This window comes from Fringilla coelebs (genome assembly GCF_963513975.1).
Source record: "Fringilla coelebs genome assembly, chromosome: 19".
Classification (NCBI taxonomy): Eukaryota; Metazoa; Chordata; class Aves; order Passeriformes; family Fringillidae; genus Fringilla; species Fringilla coelebs.
In genome coordinates, this window is record NC_140045.1 from 9,876,956 (window position 1) to 9,897,138 (window position 20,183).

General features: G+C 51.4%; 1 protein-coding gene across 1 annotated transcript; it reads right to left on the minus strand.

Moving 5' to 3' along the window:
- Nucleotides 1–1,192: 1,192 nt before the first annotated feature.
- Nucleotides 1,193–19,350, minus strand: EVPL (envoplakin; the record flags this gene model as incomplete). Its single annotated transcript, XM_084218419.1, has 21 exons — nucleotides 19,273–19,350; nucleotides 18,394–18,548; nucleotides 17,621–17,744; nucleotides 15,923–16,048; nucleotides 15,634–15,672; nucleotides 14,747–14,908; nucleotides 14,071–14,178; nucleotides 13,356–13,451; nucleotides 12,992–13,117; nucleotides 12,033–12,179; nucleotides 11,734–11,888; nucleotides 10,338–10,435; nucleotides 9,669–9,850; nucleotides 8,773–8,951; nucleotides 8,224–8,362; nucleotides 7,488–7,681; nucleotides 6,994–7,144; nucleotides 6,330–6,413; nucleotides 6,134–6,244; nucleotides 5,427–5,519; nucleotides 1,193–4,642 (listed from the first exon to the last, which is right to left on the minus strand). The coding sequence occupies exons 1-21, from the start codon at nucleotides 19,333–19,335 to the stop codon at nucleotides 1,193–1,195; spliced, it is 5,982 nt and encodes a 1,993-aa protein (XP_084074545.1). The 5' UTR covers nucleotides 19,336–19,350.
- Nucleotides 19,351–20,183: the final 833 nt, after the last annotated feature.

A 20,183-nucleotide genomic window follows, 5' to 3' on the forward strand; every position in this document is an offset into this window, starting at 1 on the left:
AACAGCAGCCATAGGCCTGACAATAACCAGAGACCCTGCAGAGCCTGGGACAGAGCCTGGGCAGATCTCAGATTGGAAATCTGCTGTTACAGATTACTAATGCTGGGCACTACCTACCACTAGGAAGGTCATGGGAGCTAAATGTGCTGAGCCTGCCAGACTGGGAGCTGTTTCTTCCTGGAGCCCAGACTTCAAATTCCAGCTAGGCAATATGGAAATAGAGGCTATGCTGCTGGTCTGGTGGGTGAAGGAGGGGGAGAAAACCTCTACTTCCATGGATTATTTAGGATATGTTGGAGTTCCTGAAGAGCATCAGCTAAAAGAGCCCTTGGGAGAAGGGAAGGAGTAGCTGATATGAATAGAAAGTAATTTTCTCATCCCATAAACCCAGGGGATTCTCCACAATAGGGTAGATACTTGGGAAGAACATTTGGCATATGAGTATTGCTTGTTTCAGGAAGGACTGAGTGATGGCAGTTACACAGAGGAGTAACTTCTTTTCAGTTCACCTAAAGAAATAGCAAGTGCAGATTTTCCAGTACTGTTTGGTGGGACTGCACCCCTTTGGTGTTCAAGTCCCTCTTTTAGAGGTGTCCAACTGACCAGGAAGCAAAGTCCCGTTGGTTTCTAATTTTAAAGACAAATATAACAAAATCTTTAAAAATATGGACTCATAGGCAGAAGGACAATTTAGGGATTGAGTGCTGGGAGATCAGGGAGAGCAAGAGTCTCCAAAACCTGTGTGGATTGGGCTGCAGGGCATGGGATTGCATGGGGGAGGAGTAGCTGTGCCTTCAGCCACAGCCTGAAGAGACAACACAGCCACAGACACTCACTTGCTATATTTATTGCATGCAGAATGACCCAACTGGAAAACACTCTGGCTCTCCCCCCTTTCTGGCCATGGCCACATTTAACCTACTGCCCATGAAGTTCTCACAATCAACCCCTCTGTGGGCTGATCAGGGAGCAGCACCTGGGGACTGTGGGCACCCCTCTGCGGCAGGCCCACGACCATGTTTTCTTCCTCGCACGGCTGAGCTGTGTTGGGAGGCAGGTAGCTAAGAGAGAAGAGTAGGCAGCCCTAAATGCTAGATGCTCCATTGCTGTGAGCCCGCTGCCTCCATAGGGAGAGGTGTTCTGAAGGGATGAACTCCTGAAGGAACCAGCCCCAGTAAGTGCCTTGGTCCATTCAATGCCTGAACCGCGAGAGCCTGGGGGAACGGCTCGCCTGGTGGTACCGCTGATACCCCTCTGACGCGGCCGGGAGCAGCAGCAGGTGGCTCAGAGAATCCTTCTGGCAGAGGACCATGGCCTCCTTGTAATTTATCTTCTCTTTAGTGATAGGGTCAATGAGATCTTTTTCATAGTTGGACTCATCTTGGAGCCTATTGGCCAGGTTGCTTGTTATCATCCCCGTCTGGACAGCTTCCAGCACAGGGATGCGACCAGTTTTCTTGGGATCGATCAGCCCTCCAGTTAGATGCTGGACTTGCAGGTAGGGGAAGGCACTGTCCTTGGTCATCCAACCCTTCTGAACTGCTTCCCCCACAGACAGCCTTCGCTTGGTCACTGGGTCTTCAATGCCTGTGAAAGCTTTCTGGGCATTGAGGAGTCTCTGCATGTAGGTCCTGTCAATCAGCCCCCTCTCAATTGCCTTATGGACCGAGAACCGGTCCCTGGAAATGAGGTCTATGATGCCCCCCGTGGCAGCCTGGGCTTCCAGGAGCTTCTGAGCTGTCATGGGATCGAGCAGCTTCTTCGCAACAGCGGTCTTGATGTTGTACTTGGTGTTGGTGGTGGTGTCATACACCCCGGCGATGGGGGATGTGTCATCACATATGCCCTTCTGGGAGGCTGGGGGGAAGAAGGTTTGGGTTTGGTGGGTGGTGGGTGATGTGAGTGGGGATTTGGAGATGATGGAGCCAATTGAGAGGGATGAGGGAGGCTTGGTTTCCCCAGCCACCAGCAAGGCAAATTCAGAGATGGGAATCTTGCCATCCCGATACAGCTGGTACTCCTCTTTTGTGATCCTCCTCAGCCTTAGTGCATCATCGATGGAATACTGCTTCCCACTTTTCTTGTCAAGGAGAAGCGAGATCTCCCCATTTGGGCCCAAGGTGGTGACTTCTTCCCAGTCACACTCCAGCTCTTGCAGCTGGATGTACTGGCCTCTGTCTATGATACCTCGCTTATAGGCTTCGTACGGGGACATGTCCTTCCCTGTGTCAGGGTCCAGGATAGAGATCTTGGTGGAGAGGTTCGTCTCTCTCATCTGGGTCTCATGATTGATTTCTTCACGGTTGACCTTTGACTGGAGATCCCGAATGAACCTCTCCTTGTTGTAGATCTGATCCTTCTCCCTAAGGATGTCTGCCTCCAGCAGGGAAACCTCATGTTCCAGCTGCTTCTTCTTCTGCCTGTCATTCTCAGTCCGCTGGCTGAGCAGTTTGGATTCCTCCCGAAGGAAGAGAACTTTCTGCTGCTTCTGCCTCTCCAGCTCCCGCAGTTCACTCTCCAGGTTGGCTCTCTCCTGGATGGCCAGGTTCCTGGCTTTCTGCAGCTCTGTCTCTTCACGAGCCCACGTCCTCTTCATGCCTTCAGCTCTCTCAATCTTCTCCCGGAGCCGCCGAACCTCTTCTTCTACCTTTTGCTTGGCTCCCCTCTCCCTGCTTAGCAGCTCCCAGATGCGTGCACGTTCACTCTCCAGAGCTCTGTCCTTTTCCACTCTAATCACTTCCTTGTAGATAGTCTTCTCCTGGGATTTAGTTTTCTGCAGGACATCGACTTGCACCTGCAGGTTCTTGCATTCTCTCTGCAAGTTCAGCACCTCCATCTTCTCTCGGTCCAGCTCCAAGCGCAGGTTACTGGCCGACTGTTCCAGGACTGGATCCTTCTCCAGCTTGACCACTTCTTCCATAATGATCTTTTCTTGCACTGGGGCTGGGCTCTCCTCCAGCTCCTTTATTCTCAGTGTAATTTGTCTCATCTCCTTCTCCAGTGCAAGCCTCTTGCTTCGATCCTCTTGAAAGTTGAGCAACTTCTCTTGCTCTTCCACCAGCGCACGAACCTGCTGCACGTCGCGTTCCAGGCGACGCCTGTTGCTCACCTCCTCATCCAGACTGCGTCTCAGCCTGCTGTGCTCATCTCGGAGCTTTGGATCCTTTTGGGTCAGTATCACCTCTTGAACAACCACCTTCTCCTCTGGCTTCCGCCTCTCCAGCAGCATGTATTTGTTCTGCAGGTCATAGATGGCATCCTCTGCAGCTCTCCTCTTCTGGGACATGTTACGCACCTCCTGACGCAGGCGATCGGCTTCTTTTTCCAAGAGTGGGTCATTCTCATATCGGATGACTTCCTTGTTGACCAGCTTGGTTTCCACCTTGGATCTCTCCCTCCTCCATTCATCCCTTTCCCCCTGCAGCCTAATGAGCTGCTCCTGGGTCCTGCCATTGGTGTTCACAAGTTCATTGAGCTGTTCTTTCAGCCTGTCAATTTCTCTGAGAATCTCTGGACTCTTTTCGTGTTTCACCACCTCCTCTATGACCTCCTTAAACTCCACCTCTGGTTTTTGTGACCTGAGGACTTTGAGCTCCGCTAAGGCCTCTTCCACTTCACTGTCAATCTTTGTCCTTTTCAGAGTGACTTCCTGCAGCTCCCGTTTCAGGTGTGCAATCTGCCTCTCTGTTTCAGGGTCCACCAGGAAGATCTCGTTGACCCTCTCTTTTACCTCTATCCTGGGCTTTTGCTTCTCTGCGATGCTGTACTGGGTCTGCAGCTCTCCCAGCTCACCTGTCAGCATCAAGTTTTTGCTCCTCTCTTCTTCAATCAGAGTTTTCAGCTTGGAAGTCTCTTTCAATAACTCTGGGTCCTGCTCTACCTGTTTCACCTCCTTAACAATAATTTTGGGTTCTGCTGTTTCAATCAGTCTTTCCACCTCCTCAATCTTGTTCTTCACTTTCATTATTGCTTCTTCTGAAGACTTCCTTTTGAAGGATTCCTCATCGATTTGTAACTGCAGGGTCCTAACAGATTTCAGCATTTCTGGGCTTTTCTCCAGTTTGATGAGCTCCTTCACCACCACTTTCTCTCGGATGTTGGGTTGCTTTCGCTCCAGCATGTGCAGCTCCCTCTTAAGCTGCTCAAGTTCAGAAGCAGCAGCCAAGCTTTCCTCCTGGAGATGCTTGATCTCCTGACGAAGACTGGCTGCTTGGCCATCCAGGCTCGGATCCTTCTCAATTTTTGTGATCTCTTTGGTGAGGAGCTGGGCAGGAGCGACCTTCTTCTCGCTCTCCATCTGGGCCAGCTTACGGCTCATCATATCAATGTCTTCTTGCAGGCCCTGCCTCTTTCTGCCTTCCTCTTCAATCTGCTGTACCATCCTAGACAGGTTGCTCTCCACCTGTGGGTCTCTGTAGTATTCAATCACCTCTTTTTCTTCCACTCTTTCAATGGGCTTCTGAGTTTTCAACATCAGCAGCTTGTTTCTATGTTCCTCCAGGTCCTCTTCAATCCTGGCCACTTTCCTCCTCTCCTCCTCCAGCTGCGATTTCAACCCCTCAGATTCCCTGCTTGTTGTGGCTTTGTTTTCAGCTTTCTGGGTTTTCTCATGTACAGCTTCAATCTCCTCATGCACTTCCTTCTGCAAGGCAAAAAAGAAAAAAATAAGAATTTAAAAAAAGGCAAACAAACCAAGTCGCTATTTTAAGGTGATGCAGAGATCTTTCAAATGACATGGCATGGTGGGGGACAAAACTGGCACAGAATCCTCAGGCAGTCTTCAAATAAAGCTGTTTGTAAATGGAAAGTGAAGACACAATCCCATCATCTCAAGCAACTGACTTGGTGGGTCTTCCCCCTCAGTTGGAGGAGCTGCAGCAGCACACAGAGGTGCTTTGTGCTGCCTTCCTGTATCTGCAGCTGAGGAGGAGCATCACAGCCAGCTCCCAGCTTAATCTCTCGCGCTTTCTGAACCCACTAAAAGTCACCCTGTCCTGAGACCTTTCCTACAGGTGGTTCAAGCCTTAGAAAGGTATAAAAATCCTGTTGCTTTGAAGTGTTTCCAGAAGATTGTAAGCACTAAATTCTAGCCACACCCACAAACAAATCTGAAATTCTCAGTCTGTGATGGTTGATTAGCTATGGCTAAGAGAACTGGACTTAAAATCCCTATTTTTTTTTTCCAAGCTTAAACTACAGCTTCAGTAACGAGGTGAGGGCCACCAGATGTGATGGGAGTCGCAACCCAAGATCAGTGTCAGTGAAACTGTGGTTTCTTGTGGTCTTTTTCTCAGAAGGGCTTCCATTCCTGTCCTTCTTCACACCTGGATGTGGAAACTCAGGGAGGGGTAGGGGAGCCCCAGGCTGAGCAGATTTGAACCCCAGTCTAGAGCACCCCAATCTTGCAGTGAGCCATAAGCTGGTACCTTCTCCACGATCTTCTTGGCAAACTCCAGTCGGCTGAGCTGCTGTTTATTTTCTGCTGCCAGCTCCATGTAGAGCTTAGTGACATCATTTTCCTGCAAAAGAAAGAGTGGTGAGAGTCTTGTGCCCTCATCCAGACACAGCTCTGTTGCATGGCAGACTCTGCCACACATCCTTTCACCTGCACCACTTTTGTGTATGTCATAGTTCTAGAGATTAGTGCTTCCCATCTGACTCTTTAGAGAGACACAGAGTCTAAGGATTCCTGCAGGAGATCCTGTCCCTGTCATCTGAATGCCTGTTAGATGCCTGGAGGCCTACACAGGGTCCAGTCTTCCAAACCACAGATGGAGAGCAGCTGGCAAAAACCTCGAGGTGATGCAGGAGAACTGGGGTGTAACTGGGAAGAGCACAGAGGAGCTCTGGCTTCTTCCTCTCCCCACATACCTACCTACTGTTTTATCTTCACACACAATGTGGTGAGGAGGCAACATCAGCAATCTCAACCGAAGGTGCCAGGCACAGCCCTAATTCAGGACCTCACATGCTGCTTTGCCCCAGGGACAAAGGAATCCCTGAGGACTCTGACTCTGGGATTAAGACCATAATCAGTGGTGGCTGTAAGAGTGGATTAAGGCCTTGCAGAGGACATTGGGGCATGGGTAATGAGCTGGACAATGATTTCTGTGTCTTCATCTTAACATTTTACCTGGGCCTGGATGCTTTCCTGCAGGGGGGTCACACGCAGCCTCTTTGCAGCAGAGTCAGTCAGGGAAGGGTCCAGAGAAGAGCTGTACTTGCCTGCTTCAAGCTCATAGTCCTGTTCAGAGCAGACACACAAGAATCAGGTGAGATCTCTTGGGTGAAATGCTAAGGGAGTGACAAATGGGAGAAGCCATCCTTACATTGAGTGTGGACTGCACGCTCTGGGACAGCCTGATCAGGGCGTTCTTCTCGGGCTCCTTGCTCTGGATCTCCTCCACCAGCCTCTGCAGGAGACACACGGGGTGTTAGGGACACCCTGAAATCCAGCTGCCCAGTAATACTCTTGCAGCCTAGAGCTCAGCTGAGGGAATGGTGGCAACAGGAAGACATTTAGGAAGAGTCTCCAGGGTTTTAGGGTATCTCATCTGTGCTATAACTTGCCCAGGACTTCCCATCCTGATTTATGACAAATAAGATAAGTAACAGCCAACACAGAGACCTCCACAACTCCTTGTCTGAGCTAGTGAGCTTAGAGTCTGCTCAAGGAGAGAAAAATTAAGGACTTGGATACAACATCTCAGCCTGAGGTGCAATATTTCAGGATCTGCAAGTGTCCTCTCCATGGAAAAGATTTCAACCTGGCGGTGCCTGCCACTGATGAGGACACCAGCACTGTAGGTAAACCCAGCAAGGTGAGATACACCAGGTAACACCATCTGTGGGCTGCAATCCTTCTCTAGTTCATTCACTGTGGTTGGGGAGCACACAGCTAGGAGCTGGCTGGTACTATTTTGCATGTGCTATTCACAAAGCAAATTGCCCCATCCCTGTAAAGTTACAGGCTGTTCTTGCCCTGGAACACACCTTCTGTGCCTGCAGCTTGTAATTGATCTGGCTTGGCCCATCAGTGGTCTTCACTTGGTGCTTGGGTAGGTTGTTCATCCAGAACATCAGGTTCTCATTGGAGTTTTGGAACTGCTGGTAGGTGAGGCTGATGTTCCTGAGGGTCTTCTCTCTGCACAGCACAAAAGTGGACAGGAATGTTAAGGCAAAGGGCAAAGAGTCATGTGCAAGTTCCTAGGAAGGAAGGTGAAAGGTGAAAATATCACCACAACAAACACTAAGATAACAAAAACAAGGAGGTGACAGCTGATGCCTGAGTGGGGAGCACAACTCGGGAAGCTCAAAGCCTGTGCTGTGAATAGGAAGGTGGCAACAACACAGAAGGACACACCTGGTCCTCAGTATTACAGGACCGGGGTCAGGATCAGGGTCCTGCAATGAAGAACATACTCAGGGCTCTGACCCTGCCCCGTCCACCTTAGCTAAAGGAGCAGAGATGCCCCACGGGTGCTCACCGCTGATCCAGCTGGTCGGCCACGGCATGGTAGCGGTCGTTGAGGAGCTGCACCTCCCTCTTCTGCCGGGGGAGGTCGGGGCAGTACTCCTGGAAGTTGTTCTGCACGGCACTGCAGCTGTGCTCAGCATCCTTGAGCCCCCGGTTCAGCCTCAGCACACAGTCCTCCTGCGCCACCAGGTCCCGCCTCATCTTCTGCACGGCAGAAAAAAAACCACCTTGTGTTTGCATCAGTCAGAGCAGCACCCAAACACCCTCCTTGATGTGTCACTGACTGGGCAGCACTGGGGGCTGGCCAGGCTCTCCAAGTGTCCCATGAGGTGGAAGAGGTGGAGCAGGGAGGTTGATTCACCAGGGAAGCTGGGGAGCAAGGTGGTTTGGACAGTGCACTGAGAAGTTTTGAGGAAGGCAAAACATCAGGTCGCTGTGGGTGCCAAGGATGGGGCAAGGAGATTGGGAGCAGGAAACATTAGGGAGAGGTGTGAGGCAGAGCAGCAGAGATTGGATGCTAAGGGGGTCATGATGTATTTTAAGGACCACAAAGGGAGGGACAGAGGGACAGAGTGTTTTGCTGTCCAGTGAGAGCAGGTCGACACCAACACTAAACCTTCAAGGAAAAAGTCCTCAAGAAGGTTTCATCACTGGTACTTCAAGGTGCTCTATTAAATCCAGCTCTTCCCACACTGGTCCCTGAGCTCAGGATCTCCCCCACAATGAGAAGCCTGATGCTCCCCTACCTGCAGGTCATTGGCCCGATCCTGCAGGGCATTGGGGGATGCAGGAATGATGCTGTCCTGGGCCAGCTTGGCCTCAAACGTGCTGACAATCTTGTCTGTGTTCTCAATCTGAGTCTCCAGGTTCAGGGCAGCCTTAGCCCTGGGAAAGGGGAAAATGAAGGACAAGGTTAGCTACAGAAATCCCACTCTTCTTCTTTTCTCCCTTTGATGTTTAACCTTACTTAAAATTAGAGCTTCTGCAATATGTCAGAGAACAAGCAACGTGCACTCACAGCCCTGTCATGCTGCTCACAAGTCAGATATGTTGCAGTTCACCACACAGCAGAGCTGGGACACACACCCATTGGGGTGGATTTTCTGTGGTGAGGGGATCTCCTCACAAATTACACACAGGAACTCCTTCAGAGGAGTCCTTTGATGATGGATGGGAGGTTTCCAACCTGTGCTGGATCTCAACCAACATCATACAGATCAAAAGCATTTTTTGTCATGCTTCTGTGTTGGCACACCTGTGCAAGGACACTTCCTTCCCTCATCCCCATCACTCACTTCTCGTTGTACAGGCTGGAGAGCATTTTGACATCGCTGTATTTGCTCCTGAGGGCGTTCAGAGTGACAGGGAGCTGGGAAGCTGAGGTGCTGCTGGGTTTCTTGGAAAGGTAGGTCTCACACTCCTTCTGCAAGGCATCCTTGGCTGCCCCCAGGTTCTCAAGTTTCTTTGTTGTTTCCTGGCACACCAGATGAAGCACAGTCACCCAACACTAACAGTGCTGCTGTGGAAATGTGTTTCCCTCAGGGGCAGATTTGGCTGTGGGGCTCAGGGTGTGGTGCCCCTCCAGTAAGGGGCTACCCCTTGGGGCACAGCCCCATCCAGACTGTGGCTGTCTGGCAGTGGCAGGGTGTGGGAAAGAGATCCACATAGACAGATGGAAAAAACCTACCTGCCTGAGCCCCTCCTGCTGCCAGAGCCAGGGAAATACCCACAGATGAAGACAGAACAAGCTGAAATACTGCAAACCCAGACCTTGACCCAGAGGAAAGGAGTGGGGCTCCAGGGCACTGCCTCTTTTCCTGTCTCACTGACATTTACAGGTCTGTACTTCCCATCAGGTGAGACAAAGCTGGCCCTTGGATTCATTCCCTTTATCCTTTAGTCTCTTTGTTACAGACTTGAGAGTGTAGGGTGACAGCCTTCGCAAGACTGGCACCTGAACCACAGCTCTGAAATGAATGGACCCTCTTGCTCCAGAGACAAGGAAAGCTCCTGCATTTCCTGAGAGTTTCACTTGGTCCCATTTCAAGGGTTCAAGCCAGCCTGAAACCCTTAAATCTGCAGCGTGGTTTTCTCCTTTGGAGCACCAGCTGTCCTCTCCAGTGTTATTTCCGTGTTGTCCTGCTTTGGGCCAAGGACACAGAGCTACCAAACTGCTCCTGCTCCAACTCACCTGCTGCTGCTTGATCCTCCTGCCAAGGTCATCTGTGGGGTCACTGTAGTTCACAGGAGACCTCACTCGGTTCAAGACCTCCTTCTCTACCTGGACCAGGTCCTTGCCCACACGATCCAGGCTGCTGAGGAGCTGGTCAGCTTGGGGATCATCCTGGACTGCTGGAGGGCTCCTGGACAGAGCTGCAGTGAGACAGAGATTAGCTTAATCCCCAGGTTTTAGCTGTGCCATGGTGAGCCACAGCTCCAAAGGAGGGACAAAGCCAAGTGCTGCCATGCAGACACATCCCTTCTCAGCTTTCCCTTTGAAGTGCAGCTGTGGGAATAGCACAGATAACCCAGGGTTGGGATTTAGCCACGGCTGCCTGCTCATCCCTCAGCCTCCAGCTAGGGAAGAGAACTGCAAGGGACCCAGATTACAAAGCAGGTTTAATTAAAGTTTCTGGATAGGCACATCCCCCTGAAATCCTAAATACCCTCCAGCTGTTGATGGAGCTCAGCAGACTTTAAGTGAATTGCTGAGACAGGAGTCAGATTATCTTTGCCATGGAGGAGAAGGCATCCTCCCACAGGGACCTCTGCAATGTCTGTGGGTGCTCTGCCCACCCTGGGTGGGTGCTGTGTTTCCAGAGCTGCCTCTGAAGAGGGCTGGACTATCCAGGTGACAAACCTTGCTGGCTGGGCTGCACCTGCTCCTTGTGGCTGCGTCTCAGGGTGCTCTGAACTGCTGCTCGCTTCTGCTTCACCGTGTTCAGTTCTCCTTCCAGCCTGTGAGCAGAGAAAGGCATCATCAGCCAGGAGGGGACACAGCCCTGACAGACCCTGCACAGCAGCAGCAGCTCCGTGGCTGTGCTGGGGAGGTGTCCCCAAAGGCAAGGCAAGGTGTCCTCTAAGGCTGGGAGCCTGCAGCCTGTTCTAACTCAGAGATGTCCCTCAGGAAAGGGAGCAGCAGCAAGAGCAGCTGGTTGGTTTGAGCAGCTGAGTTCTCTCAAGGAAGGCAGTGTTTCCAACTCTCAGCAGAAGCTATCAAAGCTGGAAATGTGTTTCATATGGTTGCAGTGCTTTGCAGCCTTGCAGGAAATAAGTACAAGTGGCTGCTGCACTAGAAATGCCACGTCTCACTTGTAAGGATGCTTCCTGCCTAATGAAACTAGGGCTGGGATCTGCCAGAGCTGGAAGGACCAAAAAATATTTCTGGGTGAGAAAGGACTCCTGGTAGCAGAAGGAGGGGGAACAGGAAGGACCAGGCTGGTTCTCATCCCTGCTGTGGACTGTTCCAGCTAAACACTCTTTTGTTGCTAAAACCAACAAATCCCAGCTTGCCTGGCTGCTGTCAGATGAGGGCTGTCCCTTTGTGCAGAGGAACTGAATTTCTGTTTTAAAACACTCATGAAACCCATAAATCCAAAGAGTTCAATAGTCTGGGATGTGTGAAGAGGGTGCACAGAGCACAATGAAGCAATCACACCCATGGCACTGTGGGACCCAAGCCCCCACTTTGGGCATGCCTGCGTAGCTCTGAGTCTGGGCTGTGGCCTTTCCTCAGCACTTGAGCAGCCCTGATTTGCCCCAACACCCGGGGCCGTGATGAAAGAGGCAGTGCCAAGCTCCCTGCACCCCGCCCCGTCCTGTGGGAATGGCAGGAGCTGACAGAGCAGGCAGCAAACCCACACAGAGGCTCAGGGAGCACTGCTCAGTCTCAGCTGGGGCTGGCTGAGAGCAGATTCCACAGATAACTCTGTCCTGTTTGGCAAGTCCCAAGCTCCAGACTGATTCTGCTATGAATTTAGTCAAACCTATGCGAGTCACATGTTGGGTGAAGAAATCAAGCCTGACTGCCAGAAAACTTGTTGACAGTGAGGTCTGTGCAGTGTGCAGGGATGTTGAGGATTGGTAGACACCTGGATGGGATACCTGGGTGCAGGGAAAAATCCCCCTCCAGGAGGAATTTAGTACTAGAGAGTCAAGAGGCCTGTCCCCAGCTGCTGTTTCTCTGCAGTCAGGCTCATTGTGACCCAAGAGAGTCCAAATGTCTCTCTGGGTCAGGGTGTCTGCTGCAGACTCACCTATTGACCTTATCTATGGACTCAGGGTCAGGAGGAGGGATGGAGAAACAAGCAGAAGGTGCCTCCTGGACCACACCAGTGCTGCTCTGGATCACCCACATCTCTGGATTGCTGTTGTCCTTCAGAGTGTACTTGTCCCCTCTGGTCAGCTGCACCTGGGAGAGGACACAAAACCTGGTGAGAGGCTTGGCTTTCTGGCCCTAAGACAGCTCCTCACACCCCAGAGCCAAGATCTGGAGCAACCAGAGAAGAATCCACCTCTCTGTCCCTTCTGAGGGTGCTGCTAGTCCAGCCCTCACCTCCCCAGCATCCCAGTCACAGAGGGTGTCCAGGGTGAGGGGCTGAGAGGGACGTGTCCTGCGCAGTTTCAGGGGGCTGATCTCTTTGCTCCTTCTCTTCAGGTCAGTGATGCTCTTCTCTGCCTGCTTCAACGCCTTCTCCTCGTTCTAGACAAAACAGGGGAGACAGAGGTTGTGGCCAGGTTTGGGTAGGAAGGAAGGGGAGGGTCACACTACAGCAGGTATGATGGGACCAATTATTTGGGACCCCTTGTGGGGTGGAGTTGGGAGTTTCTCCATTCTCAACCCCTCCATGTCCCTCCATCCCCTTCCCACTGCCAAGACTCTCCTCTGTTGCCTTTGCTCACAGATCTGCCATTGAGCCTGGGTTAACCTTAGGTGAACCCACACTTTCATATCAAATATCCTGAAGGAGTTTTCCTTTTCAGAAATGGAACACCTGCCAAGAGGTGGCTGCATTCCAGCGTCAGAAAGTACCAAGATTCCAGCATCTCATGAGAGCCAAATGTGTTGCATGCTTGGGAAGACACCATGGTGAACGTGTCCCCTCCCTCTCTCCAGGGCAAATCTTCCTTTCCTATCTGCACCTCACCCCTGAGGTCAGATTTCTTTATTCCCTCCCTTGCCCTTGGCTGATGAGAGTGCTGAGGAGATGGGAGGATCTTTCCCTGCTTGCATGCCAGGCCCTCTAATCCAAGTGTCCTGTGTTAGGGACAGCACATGGCTTCTCCCTGCACTTCTCCTTTACTGTGATGGTGACCTGGGGCCTGGCTGTGTGTCAGTGATGGGGACAGTGCCATCTCAGGGCAGGGTGAGCAGCGTGGATCACCTCCCCAGCACAGAGCTGAGGTGAGCTATCCCTGTAGGATTATTCCCCCACCTCTTCCCCTACCCCTTTTTCATTCTAAACTTGGATTTAACTGAGGTCTGGCTGGTGCCACCAGCCCAGAAGGCCCCACCTCCAGCTGAAGCAGCAGCTCTGACACCACCCCAGGGCTGTCTTTGTTGAACTTGCTGTATTTGGTGTCCAGGTCAGAGCTCATCTTCTTCAGGGAGCGGCTCACAGCCTCAGCATCATCCTGGAACTGGAGGTGTGGGTAGGGAAACAGTCAGGCATGGGGGGACATCACTGTCCCCAAGTCCAGTGGGGTTTTTTAGTTCCCAGAACCTCTAAAAGATTCTATTTTGAGGGGCATTTCCCCAAAATACCTTTACTAGGTGCAAGCAAAGGGTCTCCCTTCCTCACCCCTTTGCTATCTCTCCTCCCAGCCCGCCCACCCTGGCCTGACCTGCAGCGCCACGGCCCATGGATTTGCTTTTTACCTTCTTATAGCTCTCCACACTTTTCAGTTGGCTCTCCTGGCAAATGCAGAGATTCAGGAAATTCTGCCACTCGTTCTTCAAGGCTTCCTGGTGAGCCTGTGGTGGGACAGAGCACATCTCAGTGGGTGCCAGCTGGTCCTACCTCCCCCACCACAGCCTCCTTTCCTATCCCAGAGATGAGGGGAAGAGCAGAGACAAAGCTGTGCCAAGGCACTGCCTGATGCTGAGCCTGAGCGAGGACACCCCTTGAGAAGCACCTGGCTCACACAGAGCAGTCTCAGCTCCAGTGCTGTTGGGGACTGAGAGCCCAGCACAGCCTGGCACTGCATCTGCAGGCTTGGAAGTCCAGCCTTGGAGGATGGGAGCTGCTTTCATGTGGAAGAAGTCACACCATGTCAAAGCTGGAACTTCCCAACAGTGTGAGGGTGGCTGCACTGATGTGTGTGAGCACCTGAGCGAGAGGTGGTCCCAGCACACAGATGTTGGCCACTATCTCCTGGAAATTTTGGAAAGGGTGAAGACCCTGCACTTCCCTCAGCTTCCCTGAAGGGCTGGAGCAGGCAGAAGGATGCTGCAGTGCAGCCAGTGCAGTGTGGAAGAAGGAAGGAGTGATTATAGCTGCAGGGAGAGGTGAAGGAGTCTCCTCTGACCCACCACCTGAGGCACAGAAACACTCTCATTGTCCCAGGGGCTGGGGAAGGGACCCTGTCCCCACCTGGATAGGTTTGATGGCTGGGTGCTTCAGCTCAATCATCCTGTCCCCATCGTCCTGGAGGTGATTCACAAACTCCTCCTGGTTGAGCAGCTCATTGGACTTGAAATCCTGGAGGGGAAAAGGAACTTTTGGTCCTTGGGAGCATGCAGGGAGCACAGAGGGGTCTCCTGGGGCACCAAACAACAGAGGTGAGGCTCCCAAAGCAGAGACATCCTTGCCTGTTTGTTTGTTTTTTAAAAAAGAAGGGGCTAGGCAGAGCTAAAACAAATTAGACACATTTGAGCCTCAGAAAGCATCAGGGCGTTTGTTCAAAGAGCCTTTTGCTAAGCAATTATCCCTCTCATTGCACATGGCAGCCACTGGGTGTTGTCCTGTGGCCACTGAGGCTGATGTGGCACTGAGCCCTTCCCTTCTGTCTGACCATGGAAAGCCTCCCTGGCAGCTCTCTGCTGCATGATCCCGTGTGCCAGCCCAGGGGACTGGAGGGGTCCCACAGAGCGGCTCGTTCCTAATTCCAGCACAAACCCAGGGGGTCCCTTCCCCCTCTGTTTTGGAAAGGCTCACACTCAGGGCTGGTGCTGGCTGTGCAGGAGGCTGGGATGCACCTGCAGGTGCCCTGTGCCAGGCTTGGCCAGCCCTCCATGGGCAGGACACGCTGGCAGCCCCGAGGGCTCACCTCGTACTCGCGCCGCACGCTCTGGACATCCATCATCTGGTCACTCCAGTCCTGCTTCAGGATCTTGGTCTGCTGCTCCGTCAGGTAGCCCAGCTCCTTGGTGCAGCCCTGCAGGTGGTGGTAGAGGCTGCCAAGGCTCTGCCCTCGCCAGATGGAAGCTTTCTGCCCACACACAGGACAGAGAGAGTGTCAGTGCTCAGCCTGGGGAGTCCCTTTCCCCTCCTCCTCTTCCTCCCCAGGACCACGTTCCTGTTGCACATCCAGCAGGAGATTCCCAGAAACTTTGGTGAGAAATCTGCCACCAATGGCTCTTATCTGATGGGGCTGCTGCTCCCTTTCCCTCTTCACAGACAAGATGTGTTTGTCTAACCAGAATCCCAGGTGTGGGCTGGTGCCCGGGGCAGTCTCAGAGCTGCCCCAGCCCTGCTGTATTTCTCACAAATCCCATTTTCAGCATCAGCTTCATGGGCCCAGCTGGGTGAACCCGGGACTTTCTTCCTGGCCACCTGTTTGCCCTGGCTGCTCATTTCCTCCCTGGAACCCTTGTTTGGGATCAGGACAAGCCTCCACATTTGCAATCCTGATTTGGAACAGTGTGTGGGCTGGGCTGCATTTCTGATCCCTGTGCTCATGGACACAGGAAACTGCAGCTCCATGACCCACAAAGAGGAGAGACATGGATCTCCCCCTCTGCACTGCCCTGAGGACAGAGAGTTCTTACATTTACACCTATCCCAAGGAGGGAAGGAAATGGGGAGATGATATGAGGGACACAACAGCAAACCCAGGGGTGGCTCCTGTTCTGAACTGGGTGTTCCCTGCCCATCAGGGATGGTGTTACTCTGCTGTAAGACCCCATCTGCTCAGAAAACCACCCAGAACCTTACCAGCAAGTCCTTGTACTGGCTTTTTAAATCTGCCACATCCTGGGTTACACCACAGCCAAGACCAAGGAGGTGAACAAAAAAAAAAAAAAGGAAAGCTGTTAGCAAAACATGTGGTGAATGCTGATGAACTGATTTGGGGAATGTGCTTTAGAAACCATCCAGGAGCCACCTCCCTCTGCAGGACAAGGGTGGACATTCCCCGTGTGGAATGGGACACAAGGCCAGCAGTGACACAGCCAGCAGGTCCCCAGGGCAGTGACAGGACAAGGAGGGGACAGGGGGACCTTACCCCAGAGCGCAGGTTCTTGATCTGCAGCCCGTAGGCCTCGATCTCCTTCTGGAGGATGTTGTGCTCGGCTATTTGCTTCTCCAGCTCCGACATGCCGGGGCCGTACTGCCCTGCATTGACTTGTTTCTGTGCAAAGGAGGCAGGGCAGACACTAAAGCCAAGCTGCATTTCAGGGAGAAACCCCAGGCAGGGCTGGCAGGGCATGGAAAGATCTGGTGTCTGATAGGGGCCCAGCAGGAAGGGAGGGGGTTTTTTTGTTGTTTCCCATCATTGCTGCTGGTTGCCATTTCCCCAGCCATACACAGGGGCAGAAATAACCAGACCACACAGCCCTGGGCTACAGACCTGAGCTGAGCCAGCGCCCTGCCCATGGTGACAGGCATGGGATGCGCTTAAATACCATCCAGCTTTCAGGGGAATCCAACCTGAGAACTCCACATACCCAGATCTTGCTGTATGAAACCCTGAAAGGCAGGGCTGTAAAATCCTAGGGGACATCACCTTCTCCTTCCCTTCATCCCACAGCAGGACTCTCTCCCTGATCCCCCTCTGGTAACTCTTAACTTGAAGAGGTTAATTCAGAGGGTTCTAAGAGGTAGAAGGAGAGTCTGTCTTCCACCCAGAATTATTATTAATTTTATATTATTATTTTATTATATATTTGATACTTGTTAATTTCATTTATATTTTTATATTTATTTATAGTATTGTTTTTATCTTTTATATTATTATTATATTATTTTTTATATTATTACAGAATTATTCCCTCCACCTCCAACATCCCTGCATTATTTTGAGCATGCATATATTGTTTATGTTTATTTATATTACTTTTATTTATTATTTTTGTATTATTATATTATTTTTGATATTATTACTGAATTATTCCTACCACCTCCAAGATCGCACCACTATGTTAAGCATGCATATATTATTTATGTTTATTTATATTTAATTTTTGTATTATTATTTTTCTATTATTATATTATTTTTATGTTATTACTGAATTATTCCCAACACCTCCAACATCCCTGCATTATGCTGAGCATGCACATATTATTTATGATTATTTATATTAATTATTTTAATATTATTACATTTTTTATTATTACTTAATTATTCTCAACACCTCCAACATCCCTGCATTATGCTGAGCATGCATATATTATTTATATTTGTATTTTATATTATTATTTTATATTTTTATTTTTATATTATTACTGAATGAATCCCACCATGTCCAATATTCCTGCATTATGCTGAGCATGCATATATTATTTATATTTATATTATTTATATTTATTATTTTTATATTATGATTTTATATTATTTTTTATATTATTACTGAATTATTCCCACCACCTCTAACATCCCTGCGTTATGCTGAGCATGCACATATTATTTGTTTTTTTATATTATTTACATTTATTATTTTTATATTATTATATTATTTTTTATGTTATTACTGAATTATTCCCACCACCTCCAATATCCCTGCATTATGCTGAGCATGCATATATTATTTATATTTATTATTTTTATATTATGATTTTCTATTATTACTGAATGATTCCCACCACCTCCAACATCCCAGCATTATGCTGAGCATGCAGTAGCTGGCACAGCCCTAGATAAAACAGCAAACATTGTCTGGCCTGGCAGGAGCTGGAGAGAACACGCAGCCCCAGGTGCTGTTACCATCTTCTGCTCCAGGATCCTGGCCCAGTCCAGCCTGGGCCCCAGCTCGGGGAGGTTCAGCTGCTCGTAGAGGGCCCGGTACTCAGCGCAGAGCTGTGTCACACGCTCGTGGAGCTGCTGGATGCTGCAGGGCAGAGCACAGGTCCCCGTGTCACTCGGGATGCAGGAGCCCAAATTTCACCCCCAAAGTCCGGGTGCTTTGCTGTCCCTCTGTGGCACTGGCCTCCTTCAGCATGCCCAGCCCTTGTCCTGCTGTTCTCCATCTCCTGGGATGTCCCAGGAATTGCTGCCTGCAGGATGCTGCAGGGAGGTCAGGGCTGCCCTTCCCAACTGGGAAACTTCCCTCCTGATTTCTGCATAAAGGGCTGGAAATGAGGGGAGCAAAGCACTAGAAGCCAACTGAAGCTCTTCTCCCACTCCAACAACACCTCTGGTTCTGTGCTTGCCCCAAATGAAAGGTATTTATTTTAGGGAAGGCAGAGGAAAAGGAGATTTGGACTGATAGTGGGGCCACATTTTAGCTCTAGTACCACATTTTTCTAGTACCTTTTATAAGGGCTCCCAAAAGACCGGGGCCTCTTGGGCAATCACTGGCATCCACCCTGCGTACCAATATCTTTATAATAAATTGGCAGAAATAATGATTTTAAGGCTAAACTCTGTGGGAAGAGTGAAACTACCACCTGAGGCAAAGAGTGGAGCTCATTCCATGTCCTGAGGAGGTTCCCAATTGCTCAGTGCCCTCATCACACCCGTCCCTCCACTGTACTCACTCTTTCTCTATCTCCAGAGCCTGTGGGTGTTTCAGCCTCTTGGCACGGTCCACATCCAGGAAGAGATCCTTCAGCAGGGTCTCAGCTTCCTTCAGGTTCCTGGCATTCTCTGTCTGGAACTCAAAAGCCTTGTTCTTCTGGTGATTGCTGGAGTCCTGGAGGCCAGGCAGACAGAGGAGAAAGCCTGGTTGGACCACAGGGACCTCCCCACGTTTTCCTTGGCCAGCACAGAGGCTCTGCATCCTCCACAGAGCAGCCACAGAGGAGCCCTGGCGCCCAGCCTCCTGCCCCAGCTCCCTCCCTGCCAGGGGCTTTGTGGGTCAGGCTGGCAGCCCCTGGGGCTGCTGGGGACACGGGGCTGTGCTGCCACAGCTGAGACAGCCCTGGATGTGCAAAGCCTCAGGCACTGAGCAGAAAGAGTGAGAGCCCCAGGATGCTGCCCCAGGGCTTGGGAGGCTCAGTGGGGTGTCTGTTCCTCCCCAGCCTCGAGCCAGCCCCCAAACCTGCAGCAGCACACACAGAGCAGATGCCTGACCTGCTGGAGTCCTGGATGCTGAGAGTTTGGGACTCTGTGCCGGCAGACTCTGACCCCCAGGAGGGCACTGCGTTTGACCTGAGGCTGGAGAAGGCTTCCAAAATTGATTGATAGCACTGGGATTGTGGGTGTGGAGTTTGATTAGAAGTGTGTAATATCACAGGGTGGAAAATTTAGAGTCTAAGGTCTTAGAGTATAGTAATATATATAAGGGAAGAAAGAAGTTTTAGGGTGGAGGCTGGTCCTTCTTCTTCACCTTCTTCTCCAGGGGTGTGGGTGGTGTCCTGGACACTGCATTTCTAGGCAAAGCCTTTCACCTCCCACCACCCCCTGCCACGAGTGACCTGCTTGAGTCTGGACTGAGTCTCCAGGATGTCCTTCTCCACCTGGTCAGCATTTGTCTGCATGCGGGAGATGAGCACGGCCAGCTCATTTGTGGAGGACCTAGAGAGGGAACAGCAAAGCAGGTGGGTGGGTAAAGGTTCACACTCTCCATCCCTGCCCAGGACCTGCCCCAGGCCTGGCACTTCAGCCCTTTCCCCCACGTCCCCTGGGTCTCTCAGGAAAGAGCCTGAGCTGTGGCCAAGGGCACGGGCACACACAGGGGGTCAGTGCCTGCTGCTGCCCTCTGAGCTGCTGTGCCCAGAGTCTGGGGGTAGCATTTTGCCACCACCCAGCCCCTCTGCACAACTCCTTGCTGCAGATGATCAAAACTTTGTGTGCATTCAAAAGAAAAAATCAGAGGGGGGAAAACAATAGGGGGGGGAAGGGACAAAACCTGTTATAGGGCTCCCAAAAGCCACAGAGAGGCCGGGGGAGCACCCTGCAGAGGCAGCACAACATGTTCACCCTGTTTGGGGGTGCTCCCCTGGGTGCCTGCCCTGGGTGCTGGCACAGATGGGCTCCAGCCCGACCCAGAGCTGCCATCCTGGTCCATGTGCAGCTCCCCACAGCTGGGCCCAGTGAGACACTGGAGAGCGCAGTGCCACCCCAAGACTGGGCTCCAGGGGACATGCTGGGCAGACCACAAGCCCCTCTGGGTGCTGTAGGCTGTTGTGGTGTTTTCAGAGCTTGGGGAACTGCAGGAAGCTGAGTCAGGGCAGGTTTAGGTTTTGAGGGAAAGGTTTTGTAGCCAGTGGGTGCTGAGGCACTGAACAGGCTTCCAGGGAAGTGGTCACAGCACTGAGCCTGTCTGAGCTCGAGGAGTGTTTGGACAGTGCTCTCAGCACATGGTGGGAGTCCTGCACAGGGCCAG